General features: G+C 45.9%; 1 protein-coding gene across 5 annotated transcripts; it reads left to right on the forward strand.

Moving 5' to 3' along the window:
- The first annotated feature begins 16 nt into the window (after positions 1–16).
- On the forward strand, positions 17–14,733 carry LOC115142437 (ubinuclein-2-like). Of its 5 annotated transcripts, none has more exons than XM_029681895.2 (15): positions 17–610; positions 1,442–1,591; positions 1,811–1,921; positions 2,233–2,367; positions 2,644–2,747; positions 3,463–4,000; positions 4,477–4,547; positions 4,842–5,078; positions 7,320–7,433; positions 7,633–7,830; positions 9,499–9,541; positions 9,674–11,164; positions 11,384–11,570; positions 12,335–12,403; positions 12,699–14,733. In XM_029681895.2, the coding sequence occupies exons 1-15, from the start codon at positions 308–310 to the stop codon at positions 12,743–12,745; spliced, it is 3,798 nt and encodes a 1,265-aa protein (XP_029537755.2). In that variant the 5' UTR covers positions 17–307; the 3' UTR covers positions 12,746–14,733. The 5 variants fall into 5 exon arrangements, with proteins under 5 accessions (XP_029537755.2, XP_064857578.1, XP_064857579.1 ...); XM_065001506.1 differs by having other exon boundaries at positions 2,233–2,361; positions 2,641–2,747; XM_065001507.1 differs by having other exon boundaries at positions 2,233–2,361.
- The last annotated feature ends 1,822 nt before the right edge of the window (positions 14,734–16,555 follow it).

The raw sequence follows: 16,555 nt of genomic DNA on the forward strand, positions 1-16,555 counted from the left end.
GTGCGCGCAGGCCCAGTGACCTCTCTGATATTTTATTTACTCCTGAAATCCAAGATGGCCACCTTGAATATCTCGATCCCATAGCAATTGAGGATGCAAGTAGCTACCGAAAAAACAACTTTTCCCCGACCATCTCATCCCCTGAAATTCAATTCGAATTGTGCGGATGACCCCCTTACATCTTATTAGCCACTAAATAGCCATTGCATTTTCGCGCAAACCCCTTCAATTTGCCAATTTGAAGTAGTTTCGCGAAGTAGCTGTCGCTGTCTGTCCGAAGCGAGGTTCAGACAGGCAGCACATCCAAATGGCCGAACCGAGAAAAGTACAATTTGTCACCCTCTCGGCCTTCGCTGCTGGATCAGCCACGGAGACCAGGAAACGCCGGTTGGAGGATGACGAGGCCGACATCGACTTGGATGCGGAATGTGAGGGCGACACGAAAGCGTCCGGGGCAGATGGTGGCGGTGGGCTTTTCGGCAAAACTAGTAGTGACAAGGACAACGCTGAAGGAAAACGGATTACCGTGCGGTTGAACCTATCTCTGTCCGAGCCCAGCGATCAATCGTCGGCCGAGTTTAACTACAGCGAACTCATCCAAAACATCCAGGTATGACTCCTGTTTGGCCAAGAAAGACATGGATCAACACCAGTTGATTTTATTAACTTGGTTAGTGGGGACTTGTTATAAGATAGGATATGAAAGTGGGTGTATCTTGTCTTTCCACGGAATAGCGTGGTCGGTGGGAGGAAATTACTAGTCACGGACTTCACACAAAAGACCCTAACTCAGCCATTCATGAAGCCATTCACTCAAATCACTTGGTACTCAACTCGAACGGCACGTCAAGATTACAGTTGTAGGCACGCCTAATGCACATGCAGTGATAAAGGTTGTCTGGCGTTACCTGTTTCCTGTTCTTGTTAACTTGCCAACTCTCTTGTTAGTTTACACCAGTCATACAGCCATTAATGTGGCACGTAGAATAAGTGCCCCAGTACAGTTGAGTTTAGCCTCCTATGGGTGACATATTGAAGATCAGTCAGTGCTGAATATATGGAGTTGGTGTGAAATTACAAGGATGTAACCTAAAGGGAGTTGTGCAAATATCGGTATTATGTTACCAAGACACTCGGTGGTGTGTACAGACATCATTGCATGGTACAGTAGTTTACGCTTTTTTGTTACATATTTGCATAGCGATTATGCTGAATATATAATACATTGTTCTCAAACTTGTACAAGTGATACTACTTTATAAACCAGTTGTAAATATAAATGCTTCCTCACCAATGCTATTTGGGCAACATGATTGCATGACAATATGCATTACATCCGGTACAATAACAACACAATATTATTTGTTCGTTGTTTGTTTATTGTGGGTAAGTCCATTTCTTTTACAGTACACTTTTCTTCACCCATTCCCCCCCTTACTAGGCAAAAAAGACCACTCCTTCTCCAGCCCCGACTCAGACTCCAACTCCTTTTATGCTGCCTCCTGCCCTTGACCCTAGCGACCCTTTCAACAATGACGAGAAAGAACGACTGCAGGTGGAGGCCCTGGCCAAGAAGTTTGAGAACAAATATGTATGTTATTTTTTGGAGCCGTGGTAAAACCTTGTGCTCTAATAACTCCACTTATAAGATACAAGTTTTAAGATTAGTTTGACTTGTTTTTATCTGGTTAATAGTTAGTTGTACCAAGTTTTAAGCCTGTTATATCTGGTTATAAGCCATGTTTTTCGCGTTTATGACTACTGGTTATACAGTATGTCGATGTGAAAGTATGTATCGCCTGTGACACAGGGCAATGCAAATGCAGCAGGAAAGAGGAAGAGGAAGGATAGGATGCAGGATCTGATTGACATCGGCTTCGGCTACGACGAGACCGACCCTTTCATTGACAACTCAGAGGCTGTAAGTATCCCTTTATGTTTACCTTCTATACCCCTTCATGTGGAGAATGCATGTTAGGCTGTATTATAGGTGGAGAAAACAGGAATCTGCACGATTCTGGCGAACTCCTCTCTGGAGTTTCGCTTCCTGTTTGGAGCGTGCTTAAGACTGTCAATCAACCTCACTCCATAAATACTAACCTACATCCACCACAGTGACATGTTTTTTTTTTTTTTTTGTCAGAGACTCATTGAAGTTACTCTGTGTTCTGCGTCTATGCTCTCTCCTGTGTGCTATGAATGTAACGGCTGCCATTTTGTTTTCTGTGACAGTATGACGAGCTGGTCCCGGCCTCCCTGACTACCAAGCTGGGAGGGTTCTACATCAACACGGGCACGTTGCAGTTCAGAGCTGCTTCCGAGTCCGAGGGAGAGGATGGGGGCAAGGATGTCAAACCCAGAGTAAGGGTGGGATACTGGCATGACGTATTGTATACAGTGAAATTACACTATATTAGTCAGCTGGGGTCAATTCCATTTCAGTGATATCAATTCAGGAAGTAAACAGACATTCTAATTCATTCAAAATCAATGAGAAAATCCATGAATTTTTGTTTACTTACTGAACTGATGAGAATAATTGACCCCATCCCTGATAGGAGTATGACAAACCTGCTTTATTTGTGTTTATCCAACTGGTTTTGGTTTTTCATGAGTTGTGTCTGTGCCTTCTGGTGGTAGCAGGAGCTGAAGGATGGCGAGGAGCAAGTGATCAAGAGACGAAGGAGGAAAGAAGGAAACAATTTGGAGGAGAAGAAACCCCGGAAGAACAGAGTGCCCAAACCAGGGTGAGATGATAGGATAATGGGATGGATAAATCGCTGCTTCTTGTGCCTGTCAGGCATGTCTGTACCTTCACAGATTACAATTTCAGATAGAATGGTTGTTGAATAACTCGGATGATTTTGTTCTTGCTGTAAGAGCAAATCATCTAAGGGGACATTGTGGTTCTATGCATATTTCTCAAATAGAACTGAGCACATTGCAAGAACCATTCCTCAAAATGTCTTGTAATGGTTTTTGATTCAGTTTTTATACCTCCCCGCGTCAAACCCTATCAAATGTGTACTGAAATTGAAATGTGTGCACTTCAGCATAGAATACAATAGACAAATTCATCATACAGATATATTTTTGTTCATTCCTACCCATGTACAGATATGTCTGGCTATGACATGATACAATGTGATGCTCTCTCTGAATGGCTCGTGGGCTTGTGTGACAGGCCAAGTGTCCTTAACAAAGGCTCCATTAACTACGCTCTGATAGGCTGATCACTCCACTGCCATAAATACTCCTATTCCCAGAAATAGACCAGCAGATATTACGAGACTGTTTTTTCCCTTGTATCATATTGAAAATACATTGCCTTGCTTATAGGTTTCTTGTCTTTGAGATTACATATCAGAAAGTCCCTCAATATTTTCTCTCTCCTTTCTCTTTCTTCCCTTTCTCTTCACACTCTTTCCCCTCTTCACCCTCTCTCTTGTCTTTCTGACCCAGAGTGTCGTCTCTGATGAACATCCACCGGCCAGAGAAGAAGAAGAGGAAGAAGCTGATGAAGGACTCGTTGTGCTTGGCAGCCATGTTGCGCCGCTTCACCCGGGAGAAGCAGGAGATGAGGAAGATGAACCCCACCGTGCCGCACCCCGGCATGGGTAGCTCCGTGGCCAACGCCCCGCGAGCCAACCACCTGCTGGCTAACTCCCACCTGCACGCTAACGCGGCTAACAATGACGTCTCATTGGCCGAGCTCACCGCGGACCCCGCCATGATGTCACTGCTGGGCTCGGCAAATGAGAAGGAGCTTCAGGATCTTTTGGGTGACCTGGACTTCAGCCTTCTGGACAGCTCGGCTAATCCGCACGTGGCCACGCCCGGGAGAGAGAATGGCCTGATGGGAATTGGAGTTTCAGGACCGAAGCCGAGTGGGGGCGGGTTAGGGAGGGGGCTGGGGGTTTCAGGGGGTCTCCTACACCCACCTCCGCTCCCTGACGGCCTGCCTGCTCCCCTCATCAAGCGCATCGAGGACCTACGGGCGGTAGGTCTCACTGATGAGGCTTTTCCAGTTTATCATAGGTTTATTTATTTGGTTATTTAATGTTTATCAACCCTTGATTTAATTGTTGAGTAACTTCCTGGAATTTTGTACAGTTGAAGGTGTGGCAGCCATTTTCTTCAACCATGACGATATCACTTAAAATAGTGTTTCAGTTCTTGGACGATTTGTAATGCGTTTCTTGACAGGCTGATAAAAATGCAAAGAGAGGTTAGAGAGGAGCAGAGCAGAAAGGAAGAGCGGATGAGAGCAAAACACATGAAAGAAAGGTAGACTAGCAACAGACAACTGGTGGCCAAAAGGGAGAGAGAAGAAAGAGAGAGTGACAAATCAAGGATGAGCAAAAACTGGCAAGATGACGATGCAGCCATTTTGAAAACTGACACGGAAGGCTTATTTTTGCTTTTGTGCATCTTTCCATGGAAGACAGTATGCTCATCAACCTCCTTTCTTCACAGGCCTCTCGTCAGTTTGATCAAGAGGGAAGGAAGAAGTTCTTCACCCTGGATATGAATAACATCCTACTGGAGTGAGTTTGTCATTCTTTTGACACGTACATCTCTCTCCGTCTCCACCCTGAATGTGTCATACTGCTGATATTGGAGTCGATTGTTCACCTCTTTCCCTGTCTTTTTCACCCCCACTCTGTTCCACATTCCTCCCAACATCCTTCTCTCTCGCTCAAATTGTTTTATTCTTTGTCGTCTCTCCTTTATCCCTTTTCCTTGCTTACCATCTTTCTCTCTCCATCCCCCCTTTCTTTCACTCCTGTTACTTCCCTCTGCCGCTCCTCTCCCTTCCCTCCACTCTCTCCTCCCCCCAGTATTGAGCTGCAGGTGCAGGAGCAGCCGATGGGGCTCCGTGGGGAGGTGTATTCTCACCTGGAGGCCTTTGTGCCCTGCAATAAGGAGGCCCTGCTCAAACGCCTCAAGAAGCTTAGCCTCAACATCCAGGACGACCGTTTGCGTACGCCCCTGTTGAAGCTGAAGCTGGCTGTGTGCAGTGTGATGCCCGAGCAGATCCAACGATACAACTTGGACTGCATGGTCAAGGCTGCCAAGTAAGAAGACTACAATACTCCATAGTGTACTGCAGCCAAACTCAACAGGCGGACCGCGGTCCGGATGCGGACCCAGAAGGGGGTCAATACGGACCGCGGCTCCCGACTTTACATTTGGTATTGCATTGGGCAGTTTGTCATCCCCTGACAGAGAGCCATTTTGATTTAGTACCTGTCAGAAATGTCCAGTTGATCAAATAGCCCATGTTAGGTATATGGGTACGCCCAGGGGCCTCGACCCCCAACGGGCCCCCATTTGATTGTGTTGAGTCATTCACTCAGGTATCATATGGTAAAATGTGTAGAAGTGCAGGAAATTAGCTTTAAAACGACAAAATAAATCTCCAACAAGAAGGATGTGAACAATTTGAACAGTTTGTAGTTGTTGGAAGGGGGTTTGTTACTACGCCAATAAATGACTAAATTCATCCTGACTTTTGCCACCTACAGTGGGGCAAAAAGGTATTTAGTCAGCCACCAATTGTGCAAGTTCTCCCACTTAAAAAGATGAGAGGCCTGTAATTTTCATCATAGGTACACTTCAACTATGACACACAAAATGAGAAAAAAAATCCAGAAAACCACATTGTAGGATTTTTAATGAATTTATTTGCAAATGATGGTGGAAAATAAGTATTTGGTCACCTACAAACAAGCAAGATTTCTGGCTCTCACAGACCTGTAACTTCTTCTTTAAGAGGCTCCTCTGTCCTCCACTCGTTACCTGTATTAATGGCACCTCTTTGAACTTGTTATCAGTATAAAAGATACCTGTCCACAACCTCAAACAGTCACACTCCAAACTCCACTATAGCCAAGACCAAAGAGCTGTCAAAGGACACCAGAAACAAAATTGTAGACCTGCACCAGGCTGGGAAGACTGAATCTGCAATATGTAAGCAGCTTGGTTTGAAGAAATCAACTGTGGGAGCAATTATTAGGAAATGGAAGACATACAAGACCACTGATAATTTCCCTCGATCTGGGGCTCCACGCAAGTTCTCACCCCGTGGGGTCAAAATGATCACAAGAACAGTGGGCAAAAATCCCAGAACCACACGGGGGGACCTAGTGAATGACCCGCAGAGAGCTGGGACCAAAGTAACAAAGCCTACCATCAGTAACACACTACGCCGCCAGGGACTCAAATCCTGCAGTGCCAGACGTGTCCCCCTGCTTAAGCCAGTACATGTCCAGGCCTGTCTGAAGTTTGCTAGAGAGCATTTGGATGATCCAGAAGAAGATTGGGAGAATGTCATATGGTCAGATGAAACCAAAATATAACATTTTGGTAAAAACTCAACTCGTCGTGTTTGGAGGACAAAGAATGCTGAGTTGCATCCAAAGAACACCATACCTACTGTGAAGCATGGGGGTGGAAACATCATGCTTTGGAGCTGTTTTTCTGCAAAGGGACCAGGACGACTGATCCGTGTAAAGGAAAGAATGAATGGGGCCATGTATCGTGAGATTTTGAGTGAAAACCTCCTTCCATCAGCAAGGGCATTGAAGATGAAACATGGCTGGGTCTTTCAGCATGACAATGATCCCAAACACACCGCCCGGGCAACGAAGGAGTGGCTTCGTAAGAAGCAATTCAAGGTCCTGGAGTGGCCTAGCCAGTCTCCAGATCTCAACCCCATAGAAAATCTTTGGAGGGAGTTGAAAGTCTGTGTTGCCCAGCAACAGCCCCAAAACATCACTGCTCTAGAGGAGATCTGCATGGAAGAATGGGCCAGAATACCATGTGTGAAAACCTTGTGAAGACTCTGTCATTGCCAACAAAGGGTATATAACAAAGTATTGAGATAAACTTTTGTTATTGACCAAATACTTATTTTCCACCATAATTTGCAAATAAATTCATTACAAATCCTACAATGTGATTTTTAGGATTTTTTTCTCTCATTTTGTCTGTCATAGTTGAAGTGTACCTATGATGAAAATTACAGGCCTCTCTCATCTTTTTAAGTGGGAGAACTTGCACAATTGGTGGCTGACATAATACTTTTTTGCCCCACTGTAGGTAATTTGTATGACCGAACCTTCTTAAATAGTTGAGTACCCCTGGTATACTGTAATGCCATATAGCTAATCCATAATGGTTGTTAGGTTATTTTTAGTGCTGTACTCTGCCTGTGTTCATTTATGCTTTCATTTATATGCGTCTCTGCCTCTGCGGGAATATATTGAGGTTGGTAGAATATGTTGGTTCTGAGGTGTGTGTGTGTTGGACCCTAGCAGGCAGCAACCCGGAGAGGGAGAGAAGAACGGATCAGAGGAAGAGGACGAGGGGAAGCCGGGGAAGAGGATGATGGGCCCACGGAAGAAGTTTGTCTGGGACGACAAGCTCAGGTAATGGCCCATCCACTGCCCTCAATCAAATCTTATTTATTTGTCAGTTGTTACAAAGTGCTTTTATAGTAATCCGGCCTAGACACTAAAGTGAAATTCTCAAGCAAAGTCATAGAGAAAATGGCTGATTTGAAAATATAAAAGATTAGTAAGCTTTCTTCGTGTGTGTGTCTGTGTGTGTGTCTGTGTCTGTGTGTAGGTCGCTGTTGTGTAACCTGGTGCGTGTGAAGTTGAGCTGCTATGAACTGGAGTCGTCTCAGTGCTCTCTCTCCGTGGAGGATTACCTCAAGGCCTTCATGGAGAACGAGGTCAAACCACTGTGGCCGAAGGGCTGGATGCAGGCCAGGATGCTGTTCAAGGAGAGCCGTGTTGTACACAGTCACCTCACTGTCAACATGTAAGTTATCTCCACTGTAGTTGGACCTTATAAATAAGTTGGCTTTATAATGGAAATTCTACCTTTTATTGTATATATGCCTGATTGACAGATCAAATTAAATATTATTGGTCGCATACACATATTTCGCAGATGTTATTGCGGGCGGAGCGAAATGCTTGTGTTCCCAGCTCCAACAGTGCAGTAATATCTAACCGTGCACAACAATACACACTAATCTAAAAAGTAAAATAATGGGATTTAGAAATATTAGGACGAGTAATGTCGGAGTCCGTAGTATAAATATACAGTGCCTTCGGAAAGTATTCAGACCCCTTGACTTTTGTTACGTTCCAGCCTTATTCTAAAATTGATGAAATACATGTTTTTCCTCATCAATCTACACACAATAACCCCATAATGACAAATCCTAAACAGGTTTTTAGAAATTTTAGCAAATTTATTAAAAATAGAAAAACAGAAATACCTTATTTACATAAGTATTCAGACCCTTTGCTATGAGACTTGAAATTGAGTTCAGGTGCATCCTGTTTCCATTGATTATCTTTGATCTTTCTACAACTTGGTTGGAGTGCACCTGTGGTAAATTCTATTGATTAGGCATGATTTGGAAAGGCAAAGTTGACACTTCATGTCAGAGCAAAAACCAAGCGTTGAGGTCTAAGGAATTGTCCGTAGAGCTCAGAGACAAGATTTTGTCGAGGCGCAGATCTGGAGAAGGGTACCAAACAATGTCTGCAGCATTGAAGATCCACAAGAACACAGTGGCCTCCATCATTCTTAAATGGAAGAAGTTTGGAACCACCAAGTTTCTTCCTAGGGCTGGCTGCCCAACCAAACTGAGCAGTCAGGGGGAAAGGACCTTGGTCAGGGAGGTGTTCCTCTATGGAGATGGCAGAACCTTCTAGAAGGACAACCATCTCTGCAGCACTCCACCAATCAGGCCTTTATGGTAGAGTGGCCAGACGGAAGCCATGCCTCAGTAAAAGTCACATGACCACCCGCTTGGAGCTTGCCAAAAGGCACCTAAAGACTCTCAGTCCATGAGAAACACGATTCTCTGGTCTGATGAAAGAAGGATTGAATTCTTTCGCCTGAATGCCAAGTATCACGTCTGGAGGAAACCTGGCACCTTCCCTACGGTGAAGCCTGGTGGTGGCAGCATCATGCTGTGGGAATATTGTTAAGCGGCAGGAACTGGGAGACTAGTCAGGATCAAGGGAAAGATCAACGGAGCAAAGAGATCCTTGATGAAAACCTGCTCCAGAGCGCTGAGGACCTCAAACTGGGGCGAAGGTTCACCTTCGAACAGGATGCGCAGAGAAGAATGGGAGCTCCCCAAATACAGGTGTGCCAAGCTTCTAGTGTCATACCCAAGAAGACTCGAGGCTGTAATCGCTGCCAAAGGTGCTTCAACAAAGTACTGAGTAAAGGTTCTGAATACTTATGTAAACGTTATTTCCGTTTCCCTGTTTTTGCTTTGTGATAATGGGGTAGATTGATGAGGGGAAAAAACAATATAGAAACACACACAGTATGTGATGGGATGTATAGACTATATGGATAGAAGATGTACAGAATATCTGAATAAACAGATGATTTATTGACAGATGGATTAGCATTCCTGTGCGGATGTTAACTTAACACACCATTGGTTTCTCTGTCCAGGGCCAAGAAAAGGATGGTCCCCACCCCCAGGGCTAAAGCAAAGGTCAGTGACATGTCTTCACTCTCAACTGACGTTTGTAACCTTTTCTACAAGATGGTTATTTGTTATTACTTGCGGTGCCATATGTTCTGATGCGAGTCCAATGCGAACCTTTGTCTTTTCCCTGTGTTCCAGGAGGGCCAATGGATTCAGCAGAGGCCCAATCTCCCCACCGCCACCACCCCTTCTCTCCCCCACGTCCCCTCCACCCCCTCCGTCATCCAGGCCAGAGGGACCTCCGCGTCCCCCTCAGAGCCCATCTGCCTGTCCGACTCGCTGGACGAGGACCTCCGCGCCCCCTCCCTGGATTCCGTCTCCCACGCCCTCGCCTTCCTCAGCCAAGCCGCCAAGGGCCTGGGTCCCCACGGCAGCGTCACTGACCTCACCCTCACCTCCCCCTCTCCCCCGCCTCTCCAGATCCCCAACTCCTCCCCCTCCATCACCGCTCACTACTCCCCCTCGTCTTCCCTACTCACCTCACATTCTCTTTCCAAGATAAACGCCAACTCGTCGACAACGGTGACGATGCCATCGATGGCCAACATTAAGACCACTCTATCTACCTCTCCCTCCACTTCCACGGCGTCGTCGGCTCGCATGCAGCTCGCGGGGGCCACGTTGGTGTCTCGTGGCGCCGATGGAGTGTACGGCGTGATGAAAGGGGCAGGCTCTATGGGACAGACTCAGAGACACAATGTCAGCATGGCGACCTCCACTCACAGGCAAGGGGGCATGACCGGAGGGAGTAAGCTCCACCCACCGTCGTCCCCTTCCCCGCCCACCAAGCAGCGTCCCCCTCCCACAGCCTCTCCGCTCCTGCCCCCCCATCAGAAGGTCGCCCTGGGCATGGGGTTGGCAATACCAGGACTGGGGAAGAGCAGTGTCAAAGCCAACAACAGCAGTAACGGCGGTGCCATGATGAGCAACATGCCCTCCCCCTCCCCTCAGTCCCGTGCCACCAACTCCCACTCACACCCCCAGCAGCTCAACTCCAAGAGCCCCCAGCAGCTCAACTCCAAGAGCCCCCAGCAACCCTCCTACCTCACCTCCACGGTGGGCTCCTCACCCTCCCAGTCCCCCTCCCACCACCAGGGAAAATCCAAGCCCCACCACCAGTCCAACTTCATCACCCCCATGCAGGCAACCCTCACCAAGTCCTCCCACAGCAACAACTCCTCCCCAATCATCAAGCTCACCCCTCGCCCCCCCGCCCCCACCCCTCCTCCCATCTCCTCCCCTTCCTCCTCCTCTTCCAACCTCCTCTCTCACTCTCAAATGATCTCCAGCCCTCTCCAGTACCAGTCCCCCAAGACTGCCGGTTTCCGCCCCCCATTTAGTGTCCAAGGTGGGGGTCAGGTGAAGTCGGGCCAGGGCAGTTATAGCTTCGCGGGGAGCCAGAAGGGTCCGTCTGTCATTAGCAGTAGCGTTAGCAGCGCTACCTCCAACAGCAGCCCCATGCGCATGTCGCCCGTCACCAGTCGCCCGGACAACAGCCCCTCCCCCTCCGGCACGGTCTCGACCAATCACGGACAGAGACAGAGGGCCGTGGGCGGATCCAAGGCTGTAGGCAGTCGGGTGCCCACGTCAACCATGGCCACACCCTCCGTTACCTCACACCTGACGCAGGTGAGTCAGCCAATCACAGGCGACCAGAAAAAGTGTCAAGAAGAGTGAAAAACAGGATCAAGCACCTTTTAGATACTGACTGCATTTGTCTCGCAAGAGTTTTGCGTATGTTCTGCAAAGACTTGGCCAAGTTGTCAGAACAGAAGAGAAGAGATTGTGTCAGGCACTTCACATGTCACCTGATCCCTTCTCTCTTTCTCTCTTTCTCTTCCCCCCCAGGTGTCAGCTGGCAGTCCCCTCCTGGGCGGGCCACTTGGCTTTGGGATGTTGGGGGGGCTGGTGCCCGTCTCGCTGCCCTTCCAGTTCCCCTCGCTGCTCAACTTCACTCCTCCTGGAGCCCCGGGGGTCAGCAGTCTGGGCACGGGCGTCAACTCAGGATACAGCCTCTCACAGAGCGACTTAATGGGTGAGTAATTGGCACCTGGTGCCCAACTGGCAGTGGCTCCACAAGACTGATCTTTCAAAGCACCGGGCATGCAAATGTATAGGATCAAAAATAAAGCATTTGTTCTCTCTGTTCTTTACGGTTCAGTAGAACTTTTAGGGCTCTTAATACCACAGAAAAAGTCTGTACTGTACAACATGATGTGGTAAAGTCTTAAAATAATTTACTACTTCATTAGTATGACATTTTATTGGATGAATTTGATCAAATGACAAAGAAAATCAGTGTTTATTAAGATGGCAAAATATATGGATCCGCAGCTAGATTTGTTTGTGGTCCCTTGAGATTCATCTAGTCTTAGTTTGTGTTACTCATGGTCAGTGTTGTGGTGTGCAGTGTGTGTGTGTGTGCGTGCTGTGGATCCATACTGAAGTATAACCAGCTCTAATGTGCCTCTGCTCCAGGTTTCTTACTGTAAGTCTTGCCCTGCCTGTCTCTGTCTCATCCAATCCCTCACTCCTTCTCCCCCTCCGTCCATCATCCATCCATCCATCCATCCATCATCTATCCTCTCCTTCCTTCACTCCTGTGTTCTTTAATCCCCCTTTTATCTGCCTTCACTTTCTGATTTGATGCTTTACTTAACTTCTACTTTTATCTTTTAATGTACCGTTTCTCACCTTTATTCTCCTCCTCCTCCTTCCTCCTCTCCATTCTTCCCTTTTTTTAACCTCCTCGCTCTTTCTTCTTCTCGTCTGTCCATCCCTCCCTCCATCTCTCCTCAGATCTGTATAAGAGTCTCCAGTCAGGGTCACAGGCTGCTCTACCTCCTCACTTGCAGCTTGCTTTCTCAGGTAAACTTCACACCTCCTCCTCCCATACTTCTCTCCTCCTCTACCTCCCTCCCTCCTCTTCCCTTCTTCCACTTGTGTTGTCATTCCCCGCGTCATGTTGATATCGCTCACTCGCTGTTTGGCTGTAAAGTCTTCTTTCCCAACCTGTCTGCCTGCTCCAGTGTTAGTGGTGATCTGCATGACTAGGTTAACACTAGAGGCACGTGTCTTGTCTGTTGATGAAGAATACCCTCCCTGTGTGTTGGGTATGTTTCTGCATCTTCATGTATTATTATTTTACCCCCCCCTTCCTCAGATGCGAACCAAAGCCAGGGTGGGGACATGAAGAGGAAGTCCCACTGACCAATAGAGACAGAGGACAGAGCGTGACAGAGACATCCACTAGGATCACTTTGATTGGACAGATGGACACAATGATGTAATAATACAGGGGGGTGGAGCCTTCTTCCCTCAATATGGACCTGAAGAATCAATTCCCCCTCACCATGACGATTTCTGAATTTAATTGAACTGTATTTTTATGATTACTGGGTATAAAATGGACCTCGGGTGAATGATAATGAAACTTTTTTTCCTTACATTTTTTTCGTGTCAACATGTTTACATGACCAAGCTTTATCACTGTGGAATGAGGACAGGGTCGTATTCATTAGGCTCCAAACGTAGAAAAACAAATACAGAAACAAGGACGGACTGCCTGAACACTGGTTTTCGAAAAAGCGTTTTGCTATGTTGTGTACCAACGGAGCGCACATACTGCAACGAATGTCGATCCGGTCGTTCGGCGCGGTCTGTTTTACAGACCACCCCGCCAGGGACGGTCTGATTGACATTTTCGCTCGATTCTACATGTAGAATCAGTTTGCAAATTACGGCTGGCACTCTGTTCAGAGGTGCTAAGTACTCTCGGCCTGCAAACGCTACCAGTGTGTCTGTTCCGTAATGAAAACCACCCAGGAGAGGGAATACGCTGTTAGCGAAGTCATTTCATTTGAATTTAAGTCTGTTTATATTTTTTCTCGTCTAAAGCAGATTTGAGTATATATAATTTTTTGGTCGTTGTCTTGACTGTCTGAGAAAGGTAGTTGTTAACTTGTCTCCGATGTGAGATGGTGTGTCCATTGAGTTGTATGTTTTAAAGTCTCCTCTGCTCCCCACAACTGACTGTTAAGGGTTAAGGTAGTATAGCTAATATAGATATTGATAAATTATTTGTAATTTACACAGGGATAAAAAAATAAAAATATTTAGAGGTATGTGTGTACCGGTGAGATTGAATGTGTGTGTGTGTGTGTGTGTACACAACCTACATATATTATTATATATTGTATTTTCTTTCCAGGTCAGTCTGTGCTGTGTGTGTGCAAATTGCATACCCTCTTTTCTCTGTTGTGTGTGTGTTTGAGAGAGTGAGTATTCCCCTCTCTTGCTCAGTGTGTCTTTGGTGCTGTATAATCACACTGGACCTTTTCTGGAGAAAAACTTGAACTGTAAAAGCTAGACTCCTCTTGGAGGGTGAGAGAGGGGACAAAGATGCCAGATTGTAGCCTACTTGAACTTTTTTTAAAATTGTAATTAATTTACTTTGTAAAAAAAAAAAAACGCTTATCAACTCAAACACTCAATATGACAAAACGCCTTAGTTTGTAAGTTTCATTAAAGAACTATGCAGGACTATAAATGCTTCAATGCAAAAGTGCAAGTCGTCGCTTGGCTTTCAACCTCTTACTCAGCTGTCAATGCATTTCTGGGAGTTGTGAATGTTTGTGTGTATGTATGTCTGAGTCCTTTTCCCATCTAAAGAACTCTCCCTTCTCACCTACTGAATACCTCTCTAGAAACTGTTCTTCCTTACTCTCTTCCTATATCTGGGAAGATCTCAATAGCATACTCCTCACTTCCTCTCTCCTAGTCGTCTTCACAAAACCCATTGGGGGAGAAGGTCAGAGGGGAGGGACCTCTGGCTTTCTTGCCTCTGTCCATCTCTTATCATCCTTCATCCCTCCTTCCAATGTCAGTATGAATGTCGACCAACTGCACCAAGAATGGCGCCAAAGATGAGTTTCCTAGCATGTAGATTGGGTGCCTTGGTCAGTGTGTGTGTCTTCCTATCATTCTCTTTGAAATGTACCCATGAGTGTTTGTCTGTCTGTGGTCTGTCAGGACGTCATGGTGAACAGTTGTTTCTTCTGTGACTGGAGCAGGTGGCATTTTAAAGCTTTTGGGGGGGGTAAAGATTACATTTCATGGTAACTGGTTACTTAATTCGGTCTCTTTTGTAGATGATTTTTGTGTGTTGATTTATGGAATAAAATACAGTTGGTTTTCAATAGGTCCTGATTCATTTCTTTGTGGTCCCTGTCTTCCATCCTCCATTGTGACCGATGTCTTTCAAAAGAACACTTCTAGTTCTGAAGGTAGGACACAACTACACTCTCGAGACACCTGTTAAAGGAAGTTCTATTCAATCCATATTGTAGGGCACAACTACACTCTCCAGACACCTGTTAAAGGAAGTTCTATTCAATCTGTATTGTAGGGCACAACTACACTCTCGAGACACCTGTTAAAGGAAGTTCTATTCAATCCGTATTGTAGGGCACAACTACACTCTCGAGACACCTGTTAAAGGAAGTTCTATTCAATCCGTATTGTAGGGCACAACTACACTCTCGAGACACCTGTTAAAGGAAGTTCTATTCAATTCGTATTGTAGGGCACAACTACACTCTCGAGACACCTGTTAAAGGAAGCTCTATTCAATCCGTATTGTAGGGCACAACTACACTCTCGAGACACCTGTTAAAGGAAGTTCTATTCAATCCATATTGTAGGGCACAACTACACTCTCGAGACACCTGTTAAAGGAAGTTCTATTCAATCCGTATTGTAGGGCACAACTACACTCTCCAGACACCTGTTAAAGGAAGTTCTATTCAATCCGTATTGTAGGGCACAACTACACTCTCGAGACACCTGTTAAAGGAAGCTCTATTCAATCCGTATTGTAGGGCACAACTACACTCTTGAGACACCTGTTAAAGGAAGCTCTATTCAATCCATATTGTGGAAGTTCATTTAAAGACAATGTTCCTGCCTTAAAGGTAATTTCCCATTTCCAGCTCAATCAGAATTTACCTTAACATTTCTAGTGTGCGAACTGTAATGCTTCAGATTAAATACAGCTTTTATTTATTTAACCAGGCAAGTCAGTTAAGAACAAATTCTTATTTACAATGACAGCCTACCCCAGCCAACACTGGTCCAAATGTGCACCACCCTATGTGACTCCCAATCACAGCCAGATGTGATACAGCCTGGATTTGAACCAGGGACTGTAGTGAAGCCTTGCACTGAGATGCAGTGCCTTAGACCACTGCGCCACTTGGGTGCCCCAAGTGAAGAGATGTTGCACTTGGGAACCTTAAGACATTGCAATAATTTTTTTCATACATTTGTCATAAGTCCATGACAGTCCCTCAATTATGTCAACATTCGTGTTCACTTTCTGTACCCTGGAAGGGTCAGGGCTCAAGTCAATCCATAAGGCTGAAGATCTGTGCTACAATGCAGTTTAAATGTAAATTCCTATTAAGTGGACATCAGCAGTGTTTACTGTGAATGCAGTGTCCTGCAACTGCGGAGACATTGTCTTTAAACCTCAATCGCGCTGTATCACGGATCTTCTAACGGATTGAATCGGGCCGTCACCGTCAAAATACATCATTACACTTCTGCTCTTTGACCTTTCTCACCCATGCCGGTGGTTTCCAGGTAACTTCCTTGTGGAAGGCTCTGGAGTTTTCCCAATTCTTGGCCCGGTTTGGATTCTTTAAAAAGTGCATCCTTTGTTCCTCCCTTGAAGTAACTGATTAGAAATGACTGGACAGGTGAAAGCCATGCGGTAGAGCCCTTCCACTCACCTGCCCAGGACAAAAACAAATCTGCTCTTTACTTGTAAAATGTTCCAAAAAGGACATTGTCTTTTTACCTAAATATGCAAACAGTCAGAGAATTCATAGCAAGCAGTGCACTGGGTTAGTCAGATTTGATTAAATATAACAGAACAGATCACCTGGATTTACATTCACTCTCACTGGATGGGTTGCAAAAAAATGAACTAACTGAAAGCCACACCCCCAATAAACCATG

Source organism: Oncorhynchus nerka, linkage group LG15 (assembly GCF_034236695.1).
Source record: "Oncorhynchus nerka isolate Pitt River linkage group LG15, Oner_Uvic_2.0, whole genome shotgun sequence".
Lineage (NCBI taxonomy): Eukaryota > Metazoa > Chordata > Actinopteri > Salmoniformes > Salmonidae > Oncorhynchus > Oncorhynchus nerka.